This window comes from Symphodus melops, assembly GCF_947650265.1.
Source record: "Symphodus melops genome assembly, chromosome: 4".
NCBI lineage: Eukaryota > Metazoa > Chordata > Actinopteri > Labriformes > Labridae > Symphodus > Symphodus melops.
Window position 1 is genome coordinate 21,909,213 of NC_136694.1, and position 25,904 is coordinate 21,935,116.

At 38.8% G+C, this 25,904-nt stretch overlaps 1 protein-coding gene across 1 annotated transcript; it reads right to left on the reverse strand.

Annotated features, from left to right (window-relative positions):
* Nucleotides 1–284: 284 nt before the first annotated feature.
* On the reverse strand, nucleotides 285–25,253 carry slc6a11b (solute carrier family 6 member 11b). The gene is made up of 15 exons (XM_079342122.1): nucleotides 24,967–25,253; nucleotides 24,056–24,280; nucleotides 23,414–23,548; nucleotides 23,181–23,321; nucleotides 22,928–23,009; nucleotides 19,627–19,759; nucleotides 16,447–16,581; nucleotides 10,478–10,581; nucleotides 10,081–10,205; nucleotides 9,122–9,234; nucleotides 8,463–8,600; nucleotides 5,718–5,820; nucleotides 4,956–5,056; nucleotides 4,351–4,521; nucleotides 285–2,679 (listed from the first exon to the last, which is right to left on the reverse strand). Exons 2-15 carry the CDS (start codon nucleotides 24,261–24,263, stop codon nucleotides 2,536–2,538), a joined length of 1,833 nt encoding a protein of 610 aa, XP_079198248.1. The 5' UTR covers nucleotides 24,264–24,280; nucleotides 24,967–25,253; the 3' UTR covers nucleotides 285–2,535.
* Nucleotides 25,254–25,904: the final 651 nt, after the last annotated feature.

Genomic DNA, 25,904 nt, shown 5'->3' on the forward strand with positions numbered 1-25,904 from the left:
GGCACAAGCATTTATGCTGGCGGGCCTGGTCCCCTATGGCCCGCCGATAGCATCGGGTGTGGGGAGGGGTTACTGCCCTTTGTGAAGTCATGAAGGGAAAAATCCCGAAACAGCCTGTTTGAGCACATATTTTCTAAAAAGTGGAGCTGGAAAAAAACAGATGTTGGACTTTTTTCACATTTGCTACTTTTGTAGACTGGCAAGAGAGGCATTTATCTGTTAGAAAGACATGGTAAAGTGTACTTCAAATAAATGTGACATTTAAGTTTTATTAAAAAAAGAAATGATTCTTTACTTATTTCGTTTTTAATATTTATTCTTAAAAATGAGTAAGCAGACAGTTCATGTGTCCTGTGAATACCAAAATGTGTAGAACAGTACAGAACAGTAAAACAACTTTCATTATATTTCTATAACAAGATCTTTTGAGCGCCATATCAAAAGTCAAAACATAGGATGTATTCTTTTTAATATAGCAATTTTTAAAACATTTTTCATCTCAAGACATCTCAAGACCACAGGTTCCTAAAAGAGATGTAAAAATGTACATCAACATGATCAGTGTTAAACAGCAGGCTATATGTTTCCGATGCACAGGACTTAAAACTTGCACTAACATCAGTGAGGAGGTGATAATGTCATAATGCATCAAAACCGGAGGGACCAATCACATGTTTAAGAGGATGTCACAGCTTAGACAGGAGGGGCTTCGGCCATTAATCACTTCCTCGATATCCCTCATTACTTTCTCGATCACACACATCCTCAGCTCATCAACCCCTTATTTCTTTATCTGCTCTCTTTGCCTCCTCCTGGAAAACTGTAAAGAGAGAAATTTGAGTTCATCCCCTCCGATGCATTCCTCTGATTGCATTTTCATCAGGAAACAAGGACAAAGGGAAGAGAAGGGAAAAGGGAAGGGGAGTGAGAAAGTTGAACAAAGCAAGCAAGAAAGGGAGGTAGGAAAACTTGGATTGATTGGAGTGCTGATGGGCTGTTTTTGACTGAGATTGATCAATTAACAATGAGACCAGCTCACTGACTCTTAGTTAAATGTATGACAACAACAGACTGTGGTCCCCTACCCCAACATGACGACAGACAATATCATAACAAGATGTAATTGTTTTTCAGTGAGGTTTACAATGTCAGGAGAAAGGTCACAGAAGCATTGATCAGTAGCCAGACTATCTCTTATGCAAAGGTCTGTGATAATATATATAAACCATTCAGCTGCATCATATGATGCCTAGCTATACTATTGTTCAAACCCTATGTGACAAAGAGAAGCCAAAGACAGAACAAACACTGAGAGGGGGGACAAGGAGAGGATGAAGATGAGGACAGTGAGAGAAATGAGAGGAGGGGACATATAGAGAGAATAAAAAGAGAGGGGAGGAGCAGACAGATTGGTTTTGAAACACTCATTTGATCGACGTCCATCCCTTCGCTACAGGCGGAGTGAGAAATAAAAATCCTGGTGGGGGTGGGGGGGGGGCACACGTCTGTCTGTCATTCTGCGTTAGGCTCAGCATAATTACTGTGAAATGACAGAGAGCCACGACTTATAGGAGGGCAGCTAGAGGAGAGAGAGGTGGGTTTTTAGACTCGGCCTGCGAGTCACTATTTGCGGACATGTGTACATGCGTAGCAAAAAACTGGAGATGTAAAATTGAAGATGACCATCATTGAAGGAAATGGGTTCAGAGACTATTTCAACTTTGGACTACTTTCTTCCGTCAATCAATATTACTGTAAAATCCCCTCGCATTGGTACTACGGAAGTGACAAAAGCCTGCAAAGACCCAATATATCTTAACAAGATGATCAACAACATCATAGTATAATTCAGTTACATCCAATACGCATTTCTTTTGCTTATGTTGCTAAGCAATAACATTGATTTCAAGTGACCAAGAATAACCTAAGGCTCCAAAATGCATGATAGCCCTCACAGCCACGACTGGCTAATATGTATACCCATGTATATGTATTTCTATGTACAACTTATGTTTAGGGTATACCCTCCTCTAGTAAAATGCATTGCTGTGTTCCTCTCAACACAAGGAAACTATGTAGAATGGTCCTCAAGCTGCTACATCTTAGTCACATTTGGGTACCTAGTACCTACAAGAGAGGCACAGCACTTTGCCAATGAAAATCACTGTAAGCCTTTACAACACATCTCAAGTGTCTAGAGGCCACAATACTAGTGTGAACAATACTGACAAGGTACCAGGACAACTTTTTCAAACAGTTTTTAAAATATTAATGGTTAGAATAGAAAGAAACAGCTGCTTTAGTCGCAATGTTAGCTGAAAACAACAAATGTGTTATCAAAGTTTGTGCAAAACAGAAGCAGACTATAATAATGTGATAACTTGTTTCCTTTTTTTGTACAGAACAAACTCCCAGTCATTTATTTCTTCTCCAGTTTTGTGTTGTGTTGGATTATGTAGTTGTTCGTAGTGGTTTTCCGTAGCTGGACTTATTGTGAAGTCCACAGGCAGCTTGATTGGTCAGGTGGGCGGTCAGTTAGAAATGTGTCTCCTTCTCCGAGATGGTGGATACTTTCCCATCAACTTTGAGTTTGGCATCATTGGCAGCATAAGGGCTCAGAGCAGCAAGTTTCCCTCTCATTTTAAGATCTGGGCTTGGAGTTGTCAGCTTCTTTATTCTCTGCAGAGAGGATTGAGAGAAAAGAGGTTATCTCTTAATGTACCAAAACAATGCCACTTGAATAAGCAGCTTTAAAAAGGTACATTTTTATTCATGAAGTTATAGACTTTGAAAGGAGCCAGAAGAAAGCATCAACAAAAATGAATGGAAACTGAAACATATACAGAACATTAGTTTGTTGACAAATAAAATAATACAATTTGCATGCTTATAATCTCAAGCCATTGCTATGCTGTGGATACCAAGCTCTTTCTATTATTTGATCCAGATCAGCCTCCATTTTGATTTGACCATGCCTGATTTGACCATCTATACAAGGATGAAAGATCACAACCTTCAGCTCAACCTTTCAGAGAATGAGCACCATATCATCCCGGCCAGTCCCTTCACACAACAGATCCATATTTAGCTTGGACCGACTAAACTTAAATCAACAAAGTCTGCCTTGAAACCATAGGTAACGTGGTCTTGATTGCTAGGTCATGTTATGCCCTAGTCAGCCCTCCAGAGCACGTACAAGGCCTGATACAGGCTCTTTTGACACGTGCGACACCCTATTGGCAGGGATTCCTGCATTCACACTCAAACCTCTACAAATGGTCCAGAAAGCAGCGGCATGATTGCTATCCCTCTACTCAGGTCAATCAAAGGCTACTCTACTGACATCAAAGATCACAAACTGGTAATTTTCTTATTTGACTCTCCTTTGAGAAATGATGGGAGATCTTCCAACTTTGATGCAATCCCTCTTAGAAAATCAGCTGTGAGAGATACTACAGCTGGATTCCTTATACTCCTTTCCTTCATAAGGGTCTAGGTGGCACAAGTATGATTGTTCCTGAGTGCATATCAGAGAGGGGTGTGGTCTGACAGTTCATTTGCATTTAAAGCTACAGACACAGAAACAGCCAGGTGTTTGGGGAGCTCTAAGAAGTATTTAAACTTGAAAAGGACCTTTACTAATAAAATTCATCTCTGCATTTATCTTGAAAAAACCCCTTGATTAACAATTATGATCTACTTCCACTACCTTTGTTCGTCTATGTAAAAGTCTGATTGTTCCCAACAAAATCTCATATCAAACTGTCCATTGCAGTTTGGAGTGAGGAAAATACTGCTCAGGTGTAATGCAAGTAGTATGGTCGACAGTTAATTTAACCAGAGAATACATTACAGAACACAATACATTTTGACAATGTTTGCCACACTTTACATTTGGACTATAGAATATCATTCTGCTATATTTTTTGAAAACACAAGAACATTTTTGCTAAACTGCCCTAGTGACATTGTTCTCATCATAAATATTGAGGAAATCCCTGAAAATAATGGTGGAAAGGACACTGTTTACCTCTTATGTACGTCTTTCAAGTAGTCTATGATCTATGTGAAACCACTATTAAAACGTTTAAAAGAAGGAAAGCTCAATGGCTGGAATGAATCAAGGACATTTTTGTTCAGTTTTAAAGCTCAAGGGTTCACCTGAAATATTTTGTAATTACTGTACTCGTGTGTTTATGAATCTTTTGTTTTATGTGACAATAAAAAAAAAAAAGAAGCTACATTTGATAACACTTGAGCATTACTATATGTCATTCAACTACAACTGTGTGGCATTTTTCCTTAGGTAAAAGACCACTTGTGAAATGTGTAAGATCTTGTGTGTTTTACCTCGGAGAAAGTTCCAGGAGTCTTCCAGATCATATAGATCATCCCAAGAGGAATGCAGACCATTGAGGACATAGCCATGAACCAGCCAATACCGTAGCCCCAGTCTGGGTAGGTGTACACGTTGTTGTACTTCAGAGGCTTGTATTTAATTAGGAAGAACAGGAAAATGGCCTGCAGCATACAGAAATAAAATGCCATTTATACATTTTATTTACACTGTGAAAAGAAATACCGTTTTTTTGGAACAGAGGAATTTAAAGTAGGTGTGGTAATGTTGGTGTAAATGTATAATTTAAGTGTTTTCAATATTTTCGATGCTTCAATAAGAACTTTACCCAACAACAGAATATTGTAGGCATACACGCTAAATGAAACCTCCATAGCAAGACATTATCTTTACAGGAAGAACCATCATTAAATGTAACACTATCATCCCAAAATTGTAATCTGCTCTTTATATGAAACTCAATCAATATGACTGATTCAGACAGGAATCTCCTGAAAGTTTCTGTCCTTTATTAAATGCTTATTTTTGTTCATGAAACAGTGTTTGCAATCTGTAATGCTACTACTGCTCTTGCTTTTGAGTCCACAGTGAGACTCACAGCACAGATGCCCGGGGTCAGGATCATCCAGCACCATTTGATAAAGAAGACAGGTTTGTAGCCGATCATGTCCTCAATATTTTGGTAGAATCTGTCACTACCTGAAATGAAAATATCAAGACTTAGAGTTTCTGCATGTATCATCACAGTAATGCCATGATTGATGTATTTTGACAGTATGAGGCTGTCATAGAGCTGCCACTACACATGGACAACATTTAGTGTGACACTCTCTGAAGAGAGACAGAGCTGATATGAAACATCCCTTACCTAAAACTTAATTAGTATTTTGTATCAAATGCTGCTTAAATCAGGCAGACAGTTGAATAAATGTGATCATATTTATAGACAGGACCAAAAGTGTTTTCCATTTGTTTTGGGAATTTTGAAGAAAAAAAAAAGTGTGTTGTTTGTTGAAGAAAAATACAAAATGGCAATCATTCAAACTGCTCTGATGACAACATTTCTGATTACAAACAATTGTGTGCCTTGTATTACAGTAAGGGAGTCAGAAATTTATATAAAACCATTCTCCAGCAGAGGGCAGGGAAGAAATACGATTGCAGGAGGGATGTTGTAGCATGGCACAATGTTTGTGCAACAACCTTTCCTGAAGATGTCTAAAATGTGTTTTTATTTAAATGTGGATCTACTGTTATCTGTGGTGACAAGGATGAGAAATAAAGTTCCATAACATTAACATATTACATATTACATATCTCAACATATTAGTAACATTTCAACTCGAGACTGCTGTCTTACCGTACACCCAGCCGATACAAATGGACTCAAATATGGCCACGAACAGCAAACACATCCCACTGGCAGCGTAAGAGTCAAACAGTTGGAAGACATACATCCCTCCCTGATAGGATGAGACAGGTGTCAGTTTTCTGTGACAGACATTTAAGCATCAGATGTGATTAGATCACATTGATTATGAAGGGAATAAGGTGTGTTTGATTTGGTTGTCAGAGACTGGCCGCATTATTGCCTCTATTACATTAACAGAGATTTTCCCCTGAATAGACCACAGATCATTAACTCTGGCGGCTATGAGTATGTAGTTATTGCCAGCAAATGTGTTCATAACAAACCATCTATACACTATGTTGTCTTATTAGTATTTTGTTATTGCATGTTAAGTCTACACACAGTTATCTTAGATTATGGCTATACATTATACATTACATCATGGCTGTGACACATTTGAAACATTTTTAAATGAAAGGCTGCAGTAGAGAATTTTGAGCAAGCAGCATTAACCATGTTTTACTGTTTTTCATCTGTACTGTCGGCCTCTGTGCAATACTATAATGTGCAATATAATGAACTTATTTCCTATATCCTTTACATATGTCCTTATCAGTCAAGACCATTTAGGAGCATTTTATGGTTTAAGGTTTTTTATTTAAGGTTATGGATATAAACATGCTATGTTTTGTGTAAATTGTAAAATTATGCTTAACTAAGCATACTGACATGACGTAGTTTAAATACTGTGCAAGCTTGGTATTAATCTTCTTCTCAACATTAAAGTGAACATGGAAATTCCCTTTTGTCATTACATACTAATGCTTTAAAAGAATCCATTAGTTCATGTCAAGATTGGTGCTCACATTTTACAGACACTCTTCCATATCCTACCTCCACTCAAGACAACTTATCTGATCGTTCTGCTTCCACTAAAAGGTTTATCATAAATAAAACCTCACATGAATCTGAGAGCAGGGTTACATCACAGCTCTGAACTCCCCGTAAACAGTTCAAAATATCATCAAAATGTCTCAGAGACTGTCTTCATGCCCATTCTTTAGCCTGGTATTGAACTACACTCTTGGAGGACCTTTTGAACTGTGATTTTTTTTTCCATTATATGCACTTCATTAATCCCCTAGGGGAAAATTGTGGTTTGCACTCTGTTATTGTAGAGACATGCTTCTCACACACAGGCCTAAATCACACACATGCACACGTAGGACCTAAGGCCATGTATTAAAAGGGGACATATTATTAAAAAATCCACTTTTACAAGGTTTTTGAACATATATGTGGGTAACCTGAGTGTCTATTAACCCACAAAATCTGAAATAAACCCACCCAGTCATTTGTCTGCATTAGTCTTACCACACAGAGAAAAATGCTCAGTTTCAAGTTTGTGGCATCACAAGTTGAATTCTGGTAAGAAAATACCCTCCCCCTCGGCTGCCCCCAGGGAGGGGTTCGGTGCCTTGCTCGAAAAGGGGTTTGCCACCTCTCCAGCAACCAGACCAACTTCCATATTTCGGTCTGCATCGGGACTTGAACCGGCCCACCCCAAGTCCCTACGGACTGAGCTACTGCTGCCTTAATCCTACTCTAGTTTATTCATGATGGCTCTTTGGCAGCAGAAAAGACTCAAGTGTTCAGAGTGCAACGTAGAGCTGAAAGTAAAAGCAGAGGCAGCAATTGGCAGTTCTTCAACATGGGTGACACAGATGTGAATGGGTGATGACAAACAGAGGTCAGCTGAATAGACAATGCAGAAGTCCGTAACAAAGTAAGTACTGTGCTTTAATATTGCATTAAACCCTTTCTCCTGTTTCATGGCTATTACCACCCTGGAAGAGTGAAACGCATTAACGGTGAAGGTGAGTGGACAGAAGGGAATATAGACACATGAGAAGCTTTTAGTGGATGACAGAACTTCTTGATAGTGTGAGGTTTCTACTCCATTATTTCAACGTTAAGAAGAAGTTCTGGATGTGTAACTTAACACAGACCTTTATCATTTACTGGAAGTCTTTCAATATAACAGGAGACAGGGTTGGACCACATAATCAAAATATGCAATCATTTTAATGTAACAGTCTGCCTTTACTTTTGTGAGTTAGATTACTGACTGCTTATCTACAATATACCTGGCTGGGTTTCATCCCAGACATGTGAACAGGAGGTAGAAATGATGGCCATGATGATTGGGATGATGACAATGACAACCATGATGACATGTCTACATAGAAATAAAAAAGACAGAGACACGATGTGAAAGTTAAGAAAAAATGTCATCTTAAAAGGAAAACGTAACAGGCAACAGTTTCCTCACTTCCCCCCTCTGAGAAGGACGAACAGGTGAACAGATGCATCATTGTCTTTTATTTGTACCGGTATCTGTTCAACCAACAAAATAAAGTGGGCATGGCTTTTGGCGAATGTTACATTAAATTGATGAGCTGTTATATTCTGTAAACTTGTATTAATTGGCCCTGCAATTGTTATCCTTTCAATGCATCAAATAAATGTAATATTGGTATATTTTGACTTCCTTAAACTAATAATGCGATCTCCATTTCTCCATTATCTCCATTTTCTCTGTGTTGGATGAGCCGATGAACGAGTTCGTATTATTTAGATTTCTGCTCTCTTAAAACATCTTCATTTTTTTTTTACCACACATCATATAATTTAAGAACTGTACTAATGGGTTGACTTGTTTTATCTTGATCTCTAATAATAGCTGAGTCTTACCTCTGTACACATGATGAGTCCTATGAGGAAGGAGACTATGGACATGCCCAGAATCAGCAGCTCTCTGCGATAACCTCTCCTGAAGGTCTCTGGGTACATGTCCACCACAGCAGTCACCAAACTCTCCACACACACAAACTGCAAAATGAATCAAATGAAAAGTTAATTCTCTTTGTGGGAAAACTGTTTTCTTCTTGATTGATTACAGAGCCTGGATTGAATTCAAACATTTTTTAAATATAGATCATTATTATGAGCTCAAGACACGCTTCATTCTCAATTTCCCAGAATTTACATCTATTGATGATTCCATCCATCCATTCTTTCGTCCATCCAGGACAGTTATCAGTTGTGATAACATCATCAAACTCTACATAATATATTAAATTCAAGGTCCAAATATTGAACTAACAAAATTTAGAGAAAAAAGATCCAATTGATACATAATCATACTTTCAACTCAGTAAACTGGGGGGAAAAAAACAGATTTTAACACTTCCAATTCTAAAAAGAAGACACTCTGCAACATTATGTCACATGTTCAGTTCAGACAAACTGTTGAAAAGTTGAAATGTTACATCAGCCAAAACATTGAGTATACCTTTTTCTACCAACAGTCCAAACTTTAGAACTTTTTAAATTCAAATGGAAATATTTACCTGACTATCCAGACCGAGAAAGATAAGCATCATGAAGAAAAGACAGGCCCAGAGTGGAGACAGAGGCATCATAGTTACAGCCTTGGGGTAAGCAATGAATGCGAGACCAGGACCTGCAACACAAAGCATCAACAGGAATATCAGTGCTGTACATAGCAATTTAGTTTAAAGTACTCCTGTTGTAATGGCAGGGTTTTGGTGGGTCAAACAAACAGGGATCTTATAGATTAGTATTATTTTTATTCATTTGAATGGTCATTAATAACATTTGGAGGAACTTGAAGCTATGTTTACGATTAAATATTCTGTTCTGTTTAATTAGTATCTATGGTCTTTCTTGTATTTCACGATTCTTCTTTGTCTTTGAGCTTTTTTTATAGTTTTCTTTTTTTTTGCCAGTTTAACAGATAGTTCCTAATTCTTACGGCTGATGAGACCGGATAATTGCTTTGAAATACTATAATAAGGATGTGAGCAGGATAAAAGCAATAGAAACAAGTGATTGTTGTGTATTTGCTCGATCAAACTTGCCTAAAAACAAAACAAAATAGACGTTAAAGCACAATAAACGTGAGAGCATAACAAAGAAAGCGTTACATCGTATTCTCCATGGGGACATAGATATGATGAGATAAGGTAACATTTACACATGATATGAAACATTAAGCTCTGTCCTCCCCATGAGCAAATACAAATATGTCAAATCTCTCACTCTGCCATATTCACTAAATCATTCATAAAGGCATAAATAAATCATTATGGGGTAGTCTAAGTTAGGTGAAGTTATGTAACTGGTTACATTTAACCATTTTATCCCAATGTGAAGAATAGGGAACGTTTCTGCCAAGCTTTCTTAAGTATATGCAGATGTGGATAAAATGTAGAGCCATATTACAGGTATGGAAGTTGTTGGTTTTTTATTTAGATTTTGATGGAAAACATGATCATTTTTCTCTTACCAGATTCTGCCACAGCCTCGATGGGAACATTTTGCTCATAGGCCATAAAACCCAGCACAGAGAAGATAGCGAAACCTGCTACAAAGCTGGTGCCGCTGTTTAGACAGCACAGCATGAGGCAGTCCCTAAGCAAAACATAGAGAACAAGAACCTTACACTAATGACAACCGACACTTTATGCTTCAGTAAATCTTTTCCATGTAAATGTTGTGTGAGAAACAAATGAAGATCATAAATGATGTGCCAATCAATCCAGTCTTATTAATAATTTTCCTTCCTCTGTAAAATCTTTGTATTTGTTGTTATGCAGTGTTTTTAGTAATACATATGACAACAGTGTACTTATTTTTCTGCGTTAATTATTACCAGTCTTGTAGTATCCATACTCTAAACTCACCTGTAGCAGTTGTTGTTATAGGCATTGTAACTTCCCAGGGCAGTGAGACAACCCAAGCAGATGGCATAGGAGAAGAAGATTTGGGTTCCAGCATCCACCCATACCTGGAAAAAAATCATAAACCGTACATGTGGTAGACAACTATCAACTATCTGTAATATATGTATTAACAACCTACATAAAGGCTTTTGACCAGCAACACGACTCCTTTAAAACTCCTTGGCATAAAACCTGAGACAATTCTAAATTATATGTCCTCCATTGATGTTTTCGATTGATTGCTTAAAAGAAAAATACGTGACTGTTTGATCCAGGAGATGTCACCCTTGAGCATCAGAATGAAACCAAAACAAATCTTTCCTGCACCTCTGCCATGATAAAAGCTTCCGTTCTCCACTGGTGAAACACTCCCTTCCTCACATTCGAAAAACTGAGGTGCAAGCGACTTTCTTGGCTCAGGCTGCAATTGCCTGTGGCCTGCATTGTTGGGTTAGCATGCTCATGTTAGCGCACTTTTGTTAGCTCGGAGCTTTACATTGGATATAAATTGACACAGAATAAGTTTCTTTTCCTTTAGTCCTAACTAGTCCTGACTAAAACAGCTTCATGTGCAATGAGATGAGTCTGCTGTCACTTCCATGTAGAAAGTAAGCATTTTAACCAGTCGGCCCAGCCCACAACAATAAAACATTTTGCATCTTCCAACAAAGTTGTTCCTTGATCAAACCCCAATTTAAAAAAAAGCAATGCACACATACAATGTTTCTTATGTGAACATTATTTAATTTTTCATAGTTTTGTTATCTTTAACTATAGCGTCTGGTTTAATTATCACTTCTACACTGGAGACATTTAGCTACAGGGCTTACATTTTTCAGGCGCCGCGCCTGAACTCAGTCGTGAGACATGTGACATGAAATAATTAAATAATTAACCCAATAAATAGAAAAGAACCTGTTATTTCTATCTATAAATATTGCCAATGCTGCAGTACTCATTCAAGGAATTAAAGACACCCTGCTATCCTATGGGCTTGAATGGCACCAGGTAGTCAGCATTTGAATGAGGGCCAAGAAGACAAGAGACAAAAGCAAGGAAAAAGAACCCTCACTTACTCGACATCTCAGACACTGCCACATGGTGTCAAACGCTGCCAAGGTTCTTTTGCACCCATTTAAGGTGGAAATTTAAGAACTATTCTCTGATGTGTACTATGATATCAAGAAATCACCCATAAAACAGAAACAAAATGTTCCACAAATATCAGAGCCGTTTTTGCAAATTGCCCTTGAAGCACATTCATTATTCAAAGAGACAAGTCATTGGGTGAGTTTTTATCTGCCAATGAAACCACACTTTTTTTTTTGCTACCCTACATCTACCTGATTTTCATCATCTCAGTGGTTTTGTAATTAAATTATGGCTCAACTGAAGCGTTTTTCTTCCCCTCCGAGAGGCGCAGCATGAATCATAGATTAACATCCTAAAAGTAGACTGGAAAATTCTCTTCAGAGTCATTGTTTGGTGCGGCCGATGTTTTAAGGGTATTGAGATACAATAATATTATTTGTCATTTAGATCCTGTGAGAGAAGACTTGCTGGTCTGTAACCGTCAGCTAAAATAACAAGTCAGTACATTCCTATGCGGGGTAGCTATATACATCTGACCAGTTTAGTGAGTGTAAGAAGTGGTGGTATTAGTATTAGTTTATTTAAAATGGGGCAGTGCAATTTCATAAAACAGATGATTACACATGGTTAAAAAAGGCAGAATTAGCTAGAAGGCTAGTTTTCATCTGTAGTCCCCTAACCATGATGTCAAAAAGGCAATAACATTTCAGTTCGCTTCAGTGTTAAAGTGCTGTAAACCTAAATGGACCATCAGAGGGAGACTTGTGTGTTTGCAAAAAGAAGTTCAATGGCATAAAAATTAAATAGTAAATAAAGCCTTTTTTCGAAGTAAACATTTCCTTAATGAGTTTGTGGTCTGAACTCCACTTTTGTTTGAAGTCTTCTTTAATACAGCCAATTATTTAACTCATTGTCATACTTTTAGTAAAGTCTTCCATAATGCTGGGTATATTTTGGGCTAAGCTTCCTGTGTCTAGGCTCCAAAAAGGGGTGAGAGAGGGAACACAGACCATTGGGTGATGCTGCAGTGGCAATTTTCTCTTGTATTACAAAATCTACGATCATTGACATTATAATCTGCAAAATATGGAAATTCTTCGAGGGTTCTTAGTTATTTTCTTACTTCCTGCAGTAGTTTAATTCCCTTTAGGGTTGCAGCTTGTCCCAGTATACACTGTGCTCAAGTGAAACATCAATAGATAGATCCCTGGTTCAATGCGCAACTACACATTTTCATATTTTTTGCAGATGTTTCATACAGACAAGTAAAATACAAGCTCTTCTTCACTTTTAAATCTAAGTTAAATGGATCCAGTCTCTGTTATCTTATTGAAAGGCTTCATGTACTTTTACAAATGTAAGATTGTTCACCAAGACAGTAGTAAAATGCTCCTTGTGAAAACTAGTTTTGTTGAGTACAGGTCCACAGAACCTGCAGGATAGCATGGAGTCCTAGCGAATTCAAACTTAATGCAGCATGGCTCTTTGAAAACTCTCTCACATCACTATTCAGCTACTAATCTCATTTCCCCACCGAGAAACAATTAACAAACGCACGGTCTTCTCTCCCTCTTGGGAGTAACCACGGTAACTTCTGTGACCTCACAAACACATGATTGTTCCTGTGGAAGAACAGGCCTTTCTCTCCTAATGTTCATTAATGTTCCCTTTAGTTCACCCTCGGCTGATGCCCGCACAGCGTAGGGAAATCTTAAAGGCCCAGGCTCAGAGAGAATCACTTGTTGATGTTGTGCCTAATTTGGCCAGCTTGTGTTTGGTCATGTTGAGACTGCGGCTCTGGGACACATTTCTGTTGTGAGAAGGCTGGATGGGATTGGTTATAAGATAGTGTTCTTAATTGTAAATTAACCACTCTTGGTGGCCTCATGTCTGACTGTTTTTTTTTTATAAATTAATCATACGTTAGATATATTTTAATGTGAAATTGAGTCATTTAAGAAAAGGAGAAAACAATTAAAGAAGTTGGATTTTACACTTTGAATTATCTATCTATCTATCTATCTATCTATCTGTCTGTCTGTCTGTCTGTCTGTCTGTCTGTCTGTCTGTCTGTCTGTCTGTCTGTCTGTCTGTCTGTCTGTCTGTCTGTCTGTCTGTCTGTCTGTCTGTCTGTCTGTCTGTCTGTCTATCTATCTATCTATCTATCTATCTATCTATCTATCTATCTATCTATCTATCTATCTATCTATCTATCTATCTATCTATCTATCTATCTATCTATCTATCTACTGTATCTATCTATCTATCGCTTTGATACATATAACAAAAGTTATTTTGGTTATGGTAAATTAGGAATATTATCTTCTTGTTCTCCAATTACTTTGGATAGCTGGAAGTGAAAGAGGCAAATAGAAAATCATTTTCAGTTATAGCATAAAAAGATAAAAGGGAAGGATGAGCATGCAAAGTGTGAGTTGTGAGGAGGAGGGCGGTGATGCACAGCAAAGGGTTGAGGGTGAGAAGGCGGGAGACAGCCAGGGAGAGAAAGGTATAGGAAAAAGTAGAATAGGGAAGGCATGATGAAGTTGGGGAGAGTCAAAAGAGTGGCTGACACACAGCCACACATACACACTTGTTACAGCCTGGTAAACAGAACAGAGCCCTGATTGTCCCTGAGGAAGCTCATTTAACATTGGTGTCAGAAGTAATGTCTTTCTCTGCCAAACGGCAGTGCTGCTTTATCACCCTCCTTCACTCTCTCTGTGCCTCTGTTTGTGTCTTTGTTGGGCCATCCATTTCTTTTGCACTCGTACACTCTCTATCTGTTCTCTTTTCTAACTTTAATCGCAGATGCTACAGTTATCCAAGTGGAATACACCTATTACATAAGAGATAAGATGTCAAATCATAATCTTAAATGCTTAATTTATGTCATGTATAGATAGGAATAAAATTAATGGTTGACAGACAGTAAACCAAAGTAAATGTTCTGTTATATCCGAGTAAAAAATTGTGCCAAGAAACTGTACTGTATGTTCCCAACACCTTTGCCCGAGATGTTGTGTGAAATAGACGGGCGCATCTGTTTGGACATTTACTGACTGACAAGATATTCCTCATGATTACATCCAAGACCTCTCGCCCAATGAATGCTGTTAAGCAGGTGTTCAGACAGGAGAGGAGACATTACATTAATGGGAGTCAACTCATATCAGCCTGAGTTAATTTAACAAGGTGCAAAGCTCATTTCTTGTCAGCTATTGTTTTTTTTTTACCTGCTTGAATTACTCCTGTTGCCATTAAATCTTCTCAGCTATGGCTGGCTAACAAGCTGGTAAGTGATAAAAAAAAAAAAAAAAACGCACTCTGCTGGGAAGGACCAGTATCTATTTTGGAAAACTATTAAGTCCCACCTGTGTATATTTGAGCAGCAGGAATAGACGTAAAAAGTTACTATAAAGAAATAACTTCTTGTTTTGTTGTTGAAGATGTCATTTGCTTTGCTTGCACATAAAAGGACATCACTACTCCAAACCAGCTTCAAAAAGGGACTTGAGTACTCAAAAGCTACAAAGACGACATCTTTTGAAAGCATTCAACTAAAGCAACATGTCCAAGACATGAAGCTTTAAGAACATTTAATAGTTAACAATGTTTCCCTTGACTTTGGAAATAAATAGCAACCTTCTGATGTGTCTACTTACAATTGCAGTTTACATACCACAACAAAAACACCCTGCGTAATTCAATGAAGACAATTTTGACCTTGTGTATTTTAATTTCTGCCAGAATAAAAAAGGTTCAGAGTTCATGCAGACGATCGCACCCCAGTCCCGTCTAGACCCCTTCAACATGTAGAGAAATGTCTGTCATCACTACGTTCAGATCTGTGCTCGGTTTTTAACTGATACTCTTTTTCTTTCTCATTTCAGGTTGTCATGACACCCTGTCCACCGACATTTTCCACTGTTGCTTAGCGACCCGAGCTGTCTGCCTTTTCCAGGCAAGGTCAAGGAGTCTTCTCACTGTGAGTGTGTGTATCTGTCATCATGAGTTATATGTTAATGCACCACCTCTATTAGCGTCTTATCCTGAGCACACTATTTATCTGACCTTTGATCATCTCATTGAGGCAAGTATCAGCTTTGCTATAACATTAATGGCTCCATGTCAAGTTAGCGAGACACTGAGAGATTTATAAATGATTATATAAATGTTCAAAGATGCACCACTTAAAATTTGGAAAATTAGCATAGTACTTCCCTAAATGCTCAAGCAAACAAATGTTTTGGGCACACATGAACAGTTTTCATTTTTACCTCTTGGAGCATAAATGTGGATATGTGTTATAAAAATGGAATAATTCCACTGCACTACAGTTACAACACCACCACCAGCTGTCCCTCTGACAACTACTCAGCGTCGGACAGGTGAGATAGGGGTATTAATTCTTTCTCATGAGTCCAGTATCTTCGACCCTTTCTGCTTCACATTAGTGCCTTCTGCCTGCTGTGGATAAACTGTCCAAAAAACTACAGTTTTAGCACAGGGCAATTTGATGGATTCAACCAATCGGAATAATATCTATTAGTTTTAAGCTGCTAAATACTGTAGTCAAAACTCAGGAAATTAAAATAATACAGACAGGGGTTTAAGTACAGCAGGAGCGGTTTCAAGGATGAACAAAAAGCACAGGTAGTAAAGACTTAGGCGAACTTGAAAAATGTATTTCACACAGTTCTTTTGTTAGCAATGTGTGCATGGGACACACAAAACCCTAGGCTGGCTGAAGGTGGCATCTTCTCAGTTGCACTAGACCACAGATTATTTTTACTGTTCACCAGACGTATCAAATACACAGAGGGTTCAAAGCCTACCTGAGGGTCAGAGAGACGTGAAATATCCGGGTAGAGGTAGAACTTGATGCCTTCATATGCACCTGGCAGCGTCACTCCTCTGATCAGCAGGACCAACAACATGACGTAGGGAAATGTAGCTGTCACATAAACAACCTGTAGGGATAAATATTCATAAGTCAGAATAGTAACCAAAGCTCAGAGTGAGAGAAATAAACACTTTGAGTTACTTATAATACATCTTAATGCTCGTTTTTCTTTTTTCTTTCATTTTATTTTTTCTTTTACAAGTAATGCTTTGCAGATACAGGACAGAGTTTGGATGAAAATGAATAAAAAGGGATGTGTGCTCTGTTACAGATCAATGTCAAGAGTATAGAGCAATATCCAACTAAAGTTTCCTTTGGCCCCCACCAGCTTTAACGTGAAGCAGGTCTCTATAAACGTGGAATTAAAACATTTTTAACTAAATGTAACTTAATATTTACTTTTGCTCTATGAATAACCATACATCTTAAAATTGGCCTAAAACTTAAGAGTTGCTGACAGTAAGCAAATAACCCAATAATATAAATCCATCTTTAGTTCCAAGTAACAATAGTTATCTTATGACACTTTACATATAGATTGAATGGACTTGAGCTTGTGTAGTGTATTACTAGCTTTTTGATGACTGACAGCAGGCCACACCTCATCATTCACACCAGATTCTCACACTGAGGGCAGAGACTGCAATATAAAGTTTCCATCAGTATTAACTCATCATTTCATACACATTTATACACCATCATAAAGCAGTGGGAGCAACAAGTACGCATCGGACATGTGGCCGCAGGAGCTGGGGGTCAATCCCCAGCCCCTGACCCTCCGAGTGAGAAACAATTGACTCAACCAATGAGTCCCACTCCCAGCCACTCTTTTTTAGAAAGCATGTCAGTAAACTCCAGATTGTCTTTAAATAACATACTGTATGTTTATGTTTGACAATATTTGTATTTAAGAAATAAATACCTTTACAAATATACACACATCTTTTAACAGTTACGTTTTCAGGTCAGCGTGTATCAGACCATATCATTGCATCCATCATAGACGCTTTTATCATCAGTCATAAAGCATATAGCATGAAGGATCAAAGCCTACAGCACAGCCTTTTGTAAGTTGCAATAAATGTCCACCTGTTTACTTGTAATCTGGAAGAATATAAAGATATGGAAATGAATATACACTCTTTACACATCTGGTAGACCATCATGAGTGGAACACTTCAATACATTAAACATAGCACATACCTTTAGTACAGTAGCTAGCACTTGCTAACCATCAAACCAACACTCCCTTTTTTATTGAACTATTCAGATTGTGCAGAACTGTGCTCTACATCTCAAGACTCTAAGAAAGCCCTTGGACAAAGACCCTGGCCTCTTGGAAGGCAGAGGCAGGCAACATACATCCCCTGGCTTGCTGGCATCCAGTCAAAGTCCAATTGAGGACAGAACAGGACAGAACAGAGCCAGGCCAGCAGACTGAATAGAAAAGAGGGCTCCTCTGGCCCCGTCCCTTGAACAGGAGAAGCCCAGAGGAGTGATGCTGGCAGTGTGGGAAAATGTGCTTCTCTTTGAAGCACCAACAGGAGTGCATGAGTACACACACACACACACACACACACACACACACACACACACACACACACACAACTTCATTCACAACATTGAAATGGTATGAATTGAATGGTACTACTAGACAGAGATAAAGTGGAACATTCATTCACATCGACCTAAGCACACAATTATTAATGCATACACATTTTAAATACTTGTACATTGCAGTGCACATTACTGCACAACTGCAAGTAGCAGTTTCATGAATGGAAAATCCCGTTTCAGGTTTTAAAAAGTCTGGTTTTCGATTTCTGTTTGGGGACAAGTGGGACTGATTTGAAATGCCAGTTGAAGTTGGATGTACTTTCAACCAATCTAAGCTTCAAAGAAGAACAAGATCTAAAACAAGTAGTATTATAATGACATGGATCTGTGTGACTTAATAAGACTGCCCCCTCTAAGCTCTGGTAATTCTAGGGTGGCCTACAACAAAAGTGTGGGAAAAGTTGTCTCCTGCCCAGAAGATCCCTTCTGTAATTTGTCAAATAAAACGATCACACGTCCTAAACTTCTCTCTCTCTTTCTCCCCATCTCTCTGGAGATGAAAAGCACAATATTCAATCTCTCCATGAACTTTTGATGCTCCACATGCTCCTTCCAGCTCACCGCGGGTAAACATTTAAGCCGCCACAAATTCACTGGTCAAACTTGCCCCTGCCTCATCGTAAATCTAACAGGAGGGCTTAAATGTGAGAATGGCGGGCAAACACGACCAACAAAAGCAAACAGCTTAGCAGAGTCCGTACTGAATGGTAGGGAGAAGAAAGCACCTCTCTCTCTCTCTCACAAGTGAGCTGTGGTTAATAGCAGGAGAGAGAGAGAGAGACAGCAGAGGCGGAGGCTGAGGATACACTCTGCATGCTCCTCATGAACACTCTCCTTTCCTCCAGTGAATACAGGAATCAATCTTGGACCGGCTGCTAAAGCCAGGCCATGAAGAAGCCTTCTCCCCTCTTACTTCACAGCCACACAAAGGACACTTCAGGAAGATATAGGCATTACCGCCTAGTTGTTTTCCCCGTCATGTAGAATCCAAAACCATTTATTTTTTACTTACACACAGTTTTTTCTCTTTACTCTGGAACTAGACAAGCCTTTTTTTTTTTTTTTTTTTTTTTTCAAGAGACACTAAGCCACCACAGCAAGGCGCAGTCCTCACGGTCCTTGACAAGATTGTGAGAAAAGCCTTTAGGACAACATTAAAATTGAAAGGGTGATAGAAGGTAAGGTAGACGTGGGTGGGTCAGACAACACTTTTCTCCTCCATTCGCAGCAAGGAAGGAGTTGTGTGGAGATCAGATATGGAAAGGGTCTTATCTTGTTGCTGTTAAGAACAGCATGCAAAAGTATAGCTGCATATACACATTTCCAAATTATAAAGTAGACAATGGTATACCAGGATGACGTCCAAAATGTGTGTTCGTGCTGTAAAAACATCATGCATTTTTTTATTTTTACATTACTCTTTGCATTGGAACGAAAAACACATTCACACTGGCATAAGCCCCCACACACGTAAATATGCATGTTTCTTTCTCACCTTGCCAGTTGACTTGGGTCCCTTCCAGATGCAGAAGTAGCAGATAAACCAGGCCAGAGCCAGACACATAGCCAGCTCCCAGCGCATTCCTCCCATGTGTTCAATACCATCTGATATCTTCAGTACTCTACGTCTGATTTGGGCACAGATAACACACACTGTGATCACTGATTTGAGTGAGCACATAATCTTGAGTCGAAGCGGCTGATAACTGAAAACAAGTTAAGTACTGTAAGGTTGACCAGAAAGAGTAAGGAAGAGAAGAACGTCATAGTAATTTTAGTCATTAACATTAGATTATAGAGTCATGTGAGTTGCCCAATCATTGCAAATGCTTTTTCTAAATTGGAGAACAAAGCTATTCCATATTTGAGGCTGGTTCAAAAGCACTTTATCACCTTCTGAGAGTTCTTCTCTGCAGAATACAGACGTCTCAGGTATCTGCTTGGTCTCTCACAGTCACTTCAATTTCGCAGTATAATCCTTACTAAACCTTAAAGAGACTAACCAACCCGACAAATCAACCTCACCCAACCTTTTAAGATTGCCTATCAGCCTTCTACTCTTTACTACCATCGATGGCCAATCCCCACTCTGATGCTGACCACAGCAATGACAGATTATGGGGCAACAACATAGTCATAAAACGGACATTTGACAGTATGACTATGGAGGCACTTGTGTGGAGTAATGTAGTCTTTCCCAATGTGAGAATAGCATTTGGTTTCACTTGTCCTGCCCAAGATTTCACTTCTCATGTGTCGGCTGATAACAGGAAGTGTGTTTGTTCGCCACCTTGTTTGCCTCTGTGGGGGTTTGTTCTCTGATGGGCCCACTGCCCAACAGAAATGTAGTTTTGCTTATGTAAATTATGTAATCTGAATTGCAGTCTCTAAACTATGGTCGCTTGTCTCTTCTGATTTTGCTCCATGAGTGGACCTCTTCCTTTAGTTGGCGAAGCGATGGAGGGACATTTAATCCTCCTTCTTTACTCTAGTGACCCAGTGTGGTCAAGATGTCACAGATTATTTTACAGTGAAATATGTTAAGCACACTTTGAATGATGCATCCCCACTGGGATCCAAACATACATCAGCAGGCAGCTTTGTAGCTATGAATGAAATTTGTTGTATAATTCCACAGGGGAGGGCATGTTGCTATGTATCCTGTAACGCTTCAAACTTCTTTGGAGTATTTAAGATGTAATAGTGAGACAACTGCACATTGGCGGACAACATAAATGACATTGGCTCCTCTGTTACAGACATCAACCTGTTCAAGTTGATCATGCAGAACATTCTCCCCTCAAGCCCTCTTTTTTTAATCATGACAAAAGCGTTTAGGCCTATGCCCAAATGATCTTCGGGAGCAGACCTGACAAGTGAACCACAACGCCTTGATCCAAAATAAGGCTTCGCCCAACACAACAGTAAAAACTGTGGTTCTCCTGGTATTATGACAACAGCACACCCTTAGATGAGAACATATGAGCAAAAAAGCATTGTTATGTTATACAAGTATAAGCATACTGCAGATCTGACATTAAATGTTCTTTATAACATCATAGCTTGTCGGCATTGGTGAATCAACAGATTACTTCCTGTTTGTTGAAGCACAGCCAGTCAAAAGCAGTGACAGAGAATGGGAAGCAAGACTCTAAACCACAGAGCTACATGTTGCTGCCAAATCTTTGCCACCAAGTTCACCCCCAGAGCTCCTGACCAGCCATTGATCATGGTGACATGTTCCTGGTGGCCGGCCACATGCAAGGTCCAACACAGCCCCCCCCCCCCCCCCCCCCCCCCCCCCTCCTCCCCCCATCCCTCCCTGGTCAGTCCGAAGGGCAAGATGTGAACACTAATGTGAGTAAATAGACGTGTGTCTGTTCCCAAATGAATTACATGTGCTTTTTTATGGCTGCATGATGATGCATAGTTTAGTTACACTACATGCATACTGTTTCAGCTACTTTCGAAGGTAAGTCTTTCAATCCAGAAACGTTTAAGGGTTCAGTTTGGTTCAAACTAAAGCTCAGAGAAAGAAAGTCAGGTATCTTTTACCTGCTCACATGAACACTCTGTAACCCTCCTTAATGTATAATGTACATGTATAATGTACATTAAGGAGGGTTACAGAGTATTATTATTATTAATATTATTATTATTAATATATTATATTAGTTTGACCAAAAAAACATGTTTTCATTGGAAATACATAAGATTGTAACAGCTTGCTACGAGAATTACATTGATCGGGACTCATCCATTTTTCTGCATGCAGCAGTAAGACAGAATTTATATATTTTTATTTAAAAGTTTTCCTATTCTTAAAATGAATCCTTTTATGGTTTGCTTTAGTTAGTTCATATACAGTATGTTCTTCATTGAATTCAAAGAGCAGAATTGTGTCCGGATTTGATTCATTTGAGTTTTAGTATTTAAAAGAATTAAGATGGACGACATTATATTATGATGATTTTAAACACCAACATGAAGACTAACACAGAAAACAAATTACAGATTGTTTAACTTCCTGATATGATGTTTGTTTATGCTGTATCAGTGTAAAACATGACATTTTGTCTTGGCATTGATTAAACAAAGCCTGGTTGGTAGTTGTATTTGCCAGCAGCATGGTGTTCAGCTATTTGGCTATTTCCTTCGGGCATGTCTTTGGATTTTTTTTTCATTGCTCTCTCATAATAAATTTAGACTTCTCTGCATTATTATTTAATCACAAAACAGGGACACAAATTTTATTGAACTATTTTCCTGCCACATTGAGTTTAAAAAGGCAGAGATTTGACCCTGCAGTGAAAACATAGCGACTGGCAGCAAGACAGGAAGTGTGGTCAGCATTACACACTGGCAAGGCCTGATCTGCTGCCACACACATGGCTCTAGCTGGGAGACAGCTGGCCTACCAGGGCCTGTTGACACACAAATATGAAAAGGGCTGACTAATTATCGGGGGGAAGGCTTGGGGGGGTTCATTTAAACAGTCTGGAGGTGTCAGAAGCTCAGATTTTCCACATTACTGTAAACGATACCATCAAAGAAGGACTGGAGATGCTGTAGACGTCTGAACTGACAAAACATTGCAGTGTGTTATGATCGTACAAATTCAGACATCATTAATTCTTTATGCCCAGTAAGACGAAAGCCCCCATCTTTTTATGATCACCAATGGGTTATTTTTACACGCAGATTGAGCGTGTGAGGTTTTACATTAGGACTAATGAAGTTGACATGATGATGACAAGACTTGTTAGAAAAAAAGGAGAAATCAGATATTTACTCACTCCCAGAATTCAATGACTGGAGAAGTTGCATTGGGGTTTGTGATGTTGGTAGCATTTTCTCCATAGTAGTCAACACAGTTCTCTGCATAAACAAAATCAGATATTGTTAAGAGCGTACTGGCAGTATTTCTGCAGCTTTTGGAACTACTGTAATTCTTTTGTCTTTTCTTTTCATAAGAAACAAACACGTATTTGTTTCTGCTTGCAAGAAGAACGTCCTCTCTTATACACCCAATCCCTCCTTCTACAGTACCTGTGTTCCAGTAGTGCCCACAGCCAGCCCACGGCAGCTCTGTCGTGAAACAGTTGAAGAGGTAGAAGATGGCCCAGGCAAGGATCACTACATAGTACACGTTAAGATGAGCTTCAATCACCTGTGTTGCATAGCCAATACCTAGAAAGATAGAAAAGTTACAGGTCAAGACAATGAAAAATCTGCACGTGATGTGCTGCATTTATATAATATAAAGTCAGCGTGTTTCTTACCCTCAAACAGCGGGCACACTTTCCTCCAACAGGTAATACCTCCCTCGCTAGTGAACTGGCCCAGGGCAGTCTCCAGAAAAAAGACCGGGATGCCGCAGCATACGAAGAAGATGACATATGGGACGAAGAATGCACCTGAACGCATACAAAAGAAAACACAACATAAACTATCAACACTCCAGACAGAAGTTTGGCAGAATAAATATTTAGCATGTAATTAACCAAAAAGAATTAAAAGACCTTTTACTTTAAACAGGTGAGAGCTGTTCCAAACATTGAGATAAAGGTACTCACTACCACACTTCATACACACTGAAAGAGGACTTTCTTAAATTAGGTGGATGATACATGCTGAGCTCCCTGATGGTGTCTAAAGATGGGACTCTTTAATTGTTGTACTGTATGTGCATTATGGATGACATGATACCGACTCTTCTTTAAAGATAAAAGGTCTAGTAAATATTTGTTCTTGAATGTGTCTTTTTCAAATGAAATATTTTTAGGTTTCAAACAAGATAACATATCTTTTTTTTTAATTTCTTGTTTCTCTTATGTCACCCACTTTTCCTACACAGACCTTTTGCTGATTCTTTGGAAGTAAGTGTGGAAGACCCTGTGCACCGATAAGAGAAACTTCCTCACCTCCTCCATTCTTGTAGCAGAGGTAAGGAAATCTCCAAACATTGCCCAAGCCGATGATCTCTCCAGCCACAGACAACACAAACTCGATCTTGTTGTTCCAATGGCCCCTCTCATTGTATTCCCTGACCAGACTGGAACTGGACCCTTCCGGGTCTTTGCCATCCTCTGGTTTACCATTTATAACCGGCCCGCTCTTCTCAGCAGTCATGACTCTCCAGCAGCCCGCTGTGAGAGAGAGGGAGAAAACAGAAGATTTTAAAAAGATGACCTCATAAGCAAAACTTTAATGGATCCGTAATTTTTTTTTCTAAGAATTGGCATCTTTCTGGAGACACTTGAATGTGAGTGGGACTGTCCCACTCATGCAAAACCACGCCCATTTAAAAGTCAGTGTCTTTGAATGTGAACTGTCTAAAAAAAATGAAAGAAATCCAATTAATTTCCACTCAGTAATTGTTAGACTGCATCACAATCTGGAACAAACTAAATAAAAAGGCACACAGTGAAGTGGAAAAAGTAAACCTTGATTAATTATTAATTAAACTGGAGACTTGCATAATTAAGTGCAAAAGAATACATTGTGCATAAATGTTGTCCAAATGAAATGACTGAGTAGGCGTTTGATTGGGCAGATATAAAAAAACAAGCTTTCTGCAACATGCAACTGCAGCTTTAAGTTCTAAATAAAATGTCTCACTCAGTGTAGTGTATACTTAAAGCTTAAAAAACAGCTTAATAACTTGGGGAATATAGTTACAACGTGCTTTACAATGAACCAACCCAACCCCTCATTAGCTACTATACTTTAGTCAGCTGCATAATACCAGAATCCTATGCAGAATCCCCCCCTCCCAAAAAAAAGTAAAATACACAAAATCAAAATTCACTCAATATGTTGTTTCTGTACTTACCAATCTACAATGGAACAGTGACTAAACTCCCCTTTTTTTGGCTCCTCCGATGACGCGCACCAACAATTGACTTTTCAAAACACAGGATGGTTTATCCTAACCAGAGGGGTGAAGAAAAAAAAAAGGAAAGAGAGGGGGGCAAAAGAGGAACGATTTGAATTCGCGTTGAGTGAATTTGTTTAGTCGAGTCTCTCGTCTATGTTAATGAAGATCCCAGGCGTCTGAGAGTGATGGTAGAAGTTGCACTAGGCAATGGATAACCTGCGACTGCGCTCCCACTCACCAAGCGGTCCACTCTCGAGCGCCTCTCCTTGGATGGAAGCCACGTGGTAACAAATGTAGCCCTCACCGTTACCACGGTACAGAGAGCAGTGAGACACGGGGGAAATTCAGCTCGGTGCGGAGTGAACTTAGATCGTCAATAACCATTATAGTTGGATATCCACAGCTCACCGTCTAAAATAGTTATGTTTAAAAAAAAAAAAAAATTCCATATAGCATCAACAACAGCGTGACATAGCCTAAGTCTATCATTAGTCCATAAATAGTTAAGTGATTCACCTTAAATGTTTTTAAAATTATTTTTTGTTGTCATTCATTGAATCTTAGTTACACGTGTGATCCGATAAAATCGTGTCAACATTGTTTCAAATTGTAATTTAAGCTTAACCAATCAACACAACATTAAAAATCATTGAGTTCTCTGTGGGTCTTATGCTCAAAATCTTACCTTTGACTGAATATAAAGAAGAGTGGTAAATCATGACATGCACTGAATCAACAACAAAGACCTCTTAAACTGACCTTTGTGCAGACACTCTCAGTACCTAGGTTGTATGAGCTGGCAAGTTGCTGCACTATGGTAAAAATTAGCTTTGTATGGCAGTTAAGCCAAATTAGAATTGGAATTTCACCTAACAGGCTCATCTTCAGTTTAA